Raw genomic sequence first — 5,685 nt, 5'->3', positions numbered from 1 at the left:
GGCCCCGCAGCCGGCTGTCCGGCGCAGGGGGAGCGAGGCCTCCCCGGCCGTGCCGGGAGAAGCGGGTGCGCTTTCCGTAGCCGGGAGGGGATGGCAGAACTGTGGGAGTTCTGTGAAGGTGCTTTTAGTCTGGCCGATGTCTGTACCCGCAGGTTTTGTCTGGGAGAGCAGGGGTTTGCGTTTTGTGCCTGTGTTTTCGGGTGCCTTTAAAGCATTTCTGTTTTGCAGATAGACAGCCTAGACAGGAGTCTGGAAGACTTGCTGACTAGAGTGGATGAATTTGTGGGAATGCTGGACATGGTATGGATAATTTGCATGTAGCTGTGTTTTTGAAGTCAGAATACAATTTAATATGCACTTTGTCTCATTTGGAAGCACGAGATGGAAGCAGCCTTTTGTCTAGGCAGACAGGTTCCCATATAGAAAAATACCTAATAATTAGGTAACTCATTGATGAAAACTACTGAACTTTCATGTTGGAGCAAAATACACCCCTATAGCTATATAACTGCATATTTACATAATCCTGTTTGTATATTTGTCATTTACATACAAGGAATCCCATTTTGAGCAGCACGATGCTGGGTACTTCAAAGGACAGCACAGTATTCTGCTTCTCCTTTAACAAAACCGAGCCTGTCTGGGTTTTCTGCTCAAAAGTTGACAAACCTCCAAAGCTACATTTGGTTTTAGGAGACCCTTTCTTACCCTTTCATCAGAAAGGCAGCTTTGTTTTTGCTTTCACATGGGAGGAGAGAGGGTAGTTCAAGGGAAAGTTTCTATAAGCTGACACTGGCATACAGGCTGCCTTTGAAAGCAGAGCACATATGGTTCTCTTGCGCTGCTCTAAGGGGACCTTTATTTAGCTTTTTAACCAAAAAAAATTCTGTGGCCTGGCTCTTTTTTTTTTTACTCATTTAAGTAAACAATTTAGTTTGATATATTTGATTCTTCAGTATATCTTGGGATGATAAGGCTGCCATGGCCTATTTTTTAATTCAATTATGAAGGTAAATATTTGACTATACAAAATAAATTCGGTTTAAAGGCACCTAAGAAGCTAGCTTATTAGTTTTCACCTAGTCTATTTATACTAATACTAATCTAGTATTTTTAAAATGTGAGTTTTAATCTGTTAATTGGAGCACAGTTCCAGTTTCCAGAATAAAGCCTACTGCTTAACTTTTTTGTTTTATTCATTGACTTTTGTATTATTTCTTTGAATCATTATAGATTCGAAGTGATTCCTCTCAAGTTGTCAATGAAAGTCTACCTCAAATTTACACAAAAGCTACAGAAATGAGACACATATACAGGAAGATTGACAAACTAGAGGTATGTACTTGGTATCTTTGAGATGTAGTCCGTTGCTCTATAGGGGGAATAATCAATGAGAGGCTGTAATTGCACACCTTGCGCACGTGCATGCACGTGGATTTGGATTCTGATCCGTTTTCATAGAGTCGTAGAATAGTTTGGGTTGGAAGGACCTTTAAAGATCATCTAGTCCAGCCGCCCCCTTTTTTTTGTTTTCCATGTCCAAGCTGGGTTCAATACTTCAGGATTAATGAAGAGAATGCTGTTTATTAAGAGTTTCTGAAGACTGTGGGTATTCTAAACCAAAATACCTTAAAAAGAAAAAAAGCCCTTAAAATCTGAATCCTAAGAAGTCTAAATTAGTTATTTGAAAGGCAAATAAAAAAGGAAGACTGGTTGTTTTAGTAGATTTAACCTGGTTTTGCAGCTTTTTAAGTATCTCAAGTAATGTTTAGCATTAAAATGGACTTGTAGGTGGAAGGGAAATAGAGCATGGAGTGCTTCACGTTTGATTAATGGAACTTTCGCCTCTGTCATGCAATACATAATCCTGGTTTAAACTGGTAGTGGGAAAGTTGGATTTCTTATCATCATTTTTTTCACACTAGGCTTTTGTGAAGATGATTGGAAATAGCGTCGCTGGACTGGAAGAACGGGTCATAAAGGCAGAAACGGACCTTGGAGCTTTTCCGAGCACGTTCAAGAAAATCTTGCACACGATCAGCATTCCGTCCTTCCTTAACGTAAGTGAGCTTCTCTTCCCGCGTGACCAGCTCAGTTGCTCCGCTCACTGGAGCGGGCGATTAAAATAATCGTAACGCGCGTATCTGAGTTTAACGGTCAAACGTTCATATGCTCTGTTAGGATTTTTGCAAGGTTCTCAGACTTAATGAACGCACATGCACGCTCTTAAAAATCACAGATACTTAGAAGGATTTGTGTAGCTTCCCCAAAGAAGCCTGGATGCGCAAAGGAGGGAATGTGAAGGGAAGCACGTGCGAACAAGCCCTTATGTTAAAGCCTCCCTCGCCTCTGATGGTACGCAGAGCCAGTATGGAGAGCCTATACAGGCAGTTAAAGGATCGTGCTGCGTTAAGCATGGCGCTGCATAAATGTTAGCAAAAAGGGAAATGAGAACTGTGCTAAGCTAAGCTAGATGAAAGCCAAGGTTTGCGGAAGGGGGGGGCAGGTTGTGGCTGTTTGAAGCGTTTGGGTTCTTACATGTTGAAAGCGCATGCGGCAGCAGGGGGGAAAAAGGATGTAAAAAGAATATGTATTGTCTTGATAAGATTCAGTTCAGGAAACCTGTTCTTTACTGCTGTTTTCTGTGCAGTCTTTAAGTTAGTTAACTTCTCATCCCTTTGTTTTCGCTGGTGTTTCAATTTAGACGTGTCATTTTCTTCTTTTAAAAAGACAACACGAAGCTGCTGTTTACGGGCCAGTTATAAAACTGACTGCAGCAGTTGCCTTGAAGAACATTCAACATTATTTGCCGTTTTGTTGCTAAAAACTGTTTTAAGCCATGGAATTACAATCCTCAGTTGAGAAGTTTGAAACTTCTAAGAAAGTGCTTTTTTAGTGTTGCACGGGAACGCTTTGTCAACTTAGCAGTTTCTCCACAATTAACACGGGAGAAAGTCTTAGGAAGTGTCAGCAGGCTGAACCTCGCGCGTCCAGTGGTTTCTTGGTTTGAGTACGGGTAGCAGTAAAATCAACCTTCGGAACTTACTGGTGTGAATTGTTCAGGTCAAAAGCAGGTCACTGTTCGCAGTGGTACTGAGTATTCCACCCTAAAATACCTATTTTCACTGGTCAGCACAAGCGTGTCTAAATGAAAATACCTACAGGGATTTCTCCTCATGCCTAACATTTAATGAGCTCACTCGGATGCATCAGCCCTTTGGAAAAGAAGACCGTACCAGTAGTTGTAGTTTACATTTTTAATTTAGTCAAGTCCCCTCCACTTTCTTCACATTTAAATGTATCTGTTTCTTTACAGAAAGGGTATATTTTGGGTTTCTTAAGATGTGTGTTAGTAACTCACTTTCGGTTTTTGCTCCAAGTTCTTCCCTTTTGGATACCAGGCAGTGTAACGTACAGTACTGTAAGAATTCTAATATCACTAAGGATGTAGACTCTCATAAGGTAAAAATGTCTGCTAAGCAGCTGCAAAAATAACTATTTGTAAATGTGTGCTTAGGCAACTGTGGGTACTGTGCCTGCCTAGGAATTTCCTCACGGGATTGAAATGATCCCCTTCTTGTGCATAACACAAACATAGGCCTCTTAAATCAGTGTCATGAGTTACAGAATACCCGTGACCTTAGTTTCCCTTGCTTGCAAGGTGTTTTCTCATAGGGTGGTATGGGATAAGAGATAATTGCTAAAAACAGAAGTTTGATTTCAAAGATTGCTTGTATATTTGTCAGTATTTCTGATATGGAGAACATTGATAATATCCACTATTTATACTTCTGATCTTTGTTTATATTTTTTTATTTCATCACAAGTTGAATGGCAGAGCAGACTTACTTCAGAGAAATTACTGGTATTGTGAAGTTCAGGACATGTATAATTTAAATGTCATAAATCAGCAATTTTGTATACAACAGGAGAACATGTATTTCATATGGAGTACAAGTATACAGCTCAGCTGAATACTGGAAAAATTCCACTTTGCTATTTTGTAGGTATGCTTAATTGTATCCTCATTTTGGTGCTGTAAAAGCATTCCAGCCTCCAAGTACACTTGGAGTGTGTACTATGCTTTTAACTTTATTATTGGTGAAGGCTCTAATTTCCTCATCCCAGACAGGCAAAAACGTACCTGGAGAACTCTGCAGGCAAACTGACCGAGAGCTCTGCAGAACAGTTCATCAGAATCTTTTCATGAATCGAAAAGGATGTTGGATGAATGAGGTCTTGACTTCAGGCCCTCCTGCTTAAGACTGCGTATTGAAAACGCGCACTGGCTCAGTGTTGTGGTTACGTGCGGGAAGGCTGACACACTGGGCAGCAGTCGGTCCTTGCTGTTGTCTCTTTAAGTGAGCCTTCGGTGTATAACGAAACAACGTACAGTTAATATTTAAGAGACCCGTGTACTTCTCCTGAAAAACAGCGTAAACCAGCTCTTTTCCAGTCGACTACCATAATGTTTTTAATGGTATATAATAGTGCATATATTCCAACATATCCTTGATGGAAAAAGCTCAGCAGGAGAGGAGCAGCAGCCTTCTCCAAATAAACATTTGCTGGGTGTGTTTCCATATGAAGACCTTTTTAACAAAGTAAATGAGAACACAGGCTAGGGTTTACTCAAAGGACGTAGCTGAGGTGAATGGTAAAGGTTTTGGAAGGATGAAGGTTACAATGACTGTACCATCAGCGGGAAAAGAGAGTACCTGTTTGGCTCCTTTGGAGCTGGCATATCTTACGCTTTCCGGGACTCACTCTGTTCAGGGGATACAATGGCAAAAGTCAAAGGCTTCTTTTCTTCACTAACACTAAGAATATGCCAGACCCGTCTGAGCTATGATTAAAATTTCACCTGTCTGAGGAGGTAAGCCTTGAAAACTCATCTTGTTTTGCATTTTAGCTCTGTAGGCTTTGTTTTAAAACTTGCTGATGTAGGAAGGTGAAAAATAAACTTATCTAATTTGCAGAAATCGTCTTCCTCACGACAACAACAGACCCTCTATGAACCTCCAGTCCTCTTCAAGACTGAAGACTATTTTCCGTGTATTAATGAAGCACCTTATTGATGATTTTTGCTTTGGGATTGAGATGAATCAGCCAGAATAGAGACAGCCAAGTGAACAAAAGAAATGCTGACCTCAAAACAGCTGCATTTCTGAGCATTATTGATGGCATATTGCCATTCTGATTCTCCTTGTCTTCATTCAGGCAGTATTTTCAGGTAATCTTTCTTTGTGTATGCTATTTCAAAAGTCTTCCTAAAACACAGTATAGATTTTCAGACTGTATTGGGAAAGGAACTTAAGAATACTTCTGCATTGGATTTTTTTTTTTTTTAATAGAGTAGTAGGAAACATACTTTTTTATATAAATCTTTTAACACGTGGATATCTGTGCTGCTGCAAGTGTAAATAGCTGTGCCACAAGGATGTTTGTGGGCTTTTTTCTCAAATGTACTGATTGAGGCGGAAGAAAAGCTATGCATCAAATCATCTACTCCAGAGTTTTGGAACCTGGTCCCTGCAGTTTGTACGGAGAAATGCATCACGTTGGGATGTACAAGCTGCAAGTGGAAGACTTGGAAGATCATCGAGGAGTCAAGGATGTGGCTGGATGTGCGTGATCTGGTCCCAGTTCACGAAGCAAAGATCCTGACCCTACCGATGATCATTG

At 40.5% G+C, this 5,685-nt stretch overlaps 1 protein-coding gene across 1 annotated transcript; it reads left to right on the top strand.

Annotated features, from left to right (window-relative positions):
- Window positions 1–228: 228 nt before the first annotated feature.
- BLOC1S4 (biogenesis of lysosomal organelles complex-1, subunit 4, cappuccino) lies at window positions 229–5,078 on the top strand (the record flags this gene model as incomplete). Its single annotated transcript, XM_010147691.1, has 4 exons — window positions 229–300; window positions 1,234–1,335; window positions 1,926–2,060; window positions 4,980–5,078. Coding segments are annotated over 4 exons (408 nt in total), but the record flags the coding sequence as incomplete, so codon positions are not given.
- Window positions 5,079–5,685: the final 607 nt, after the last annotated feature.

This window comes from Eurypyga helias, unplaced genomic scaffold (assembly GCF_000690775.1).
Source record: "Eurypyga helias isolate BGI_N326 unplaced genomic scaffold, ASM69077v1 scaffold16622, whole genome shotgun sequence".
NCBI lineage: Eukaryota > Metazoa > Chordata > Aves > Eurypygiformes > Eurypygidae > Eurypyga > Eurypyga helias.
Note: the sequence above shows the minus strand (reverse complement) of the source record. Positions and strands in the feature narration are given on the sequence as shown.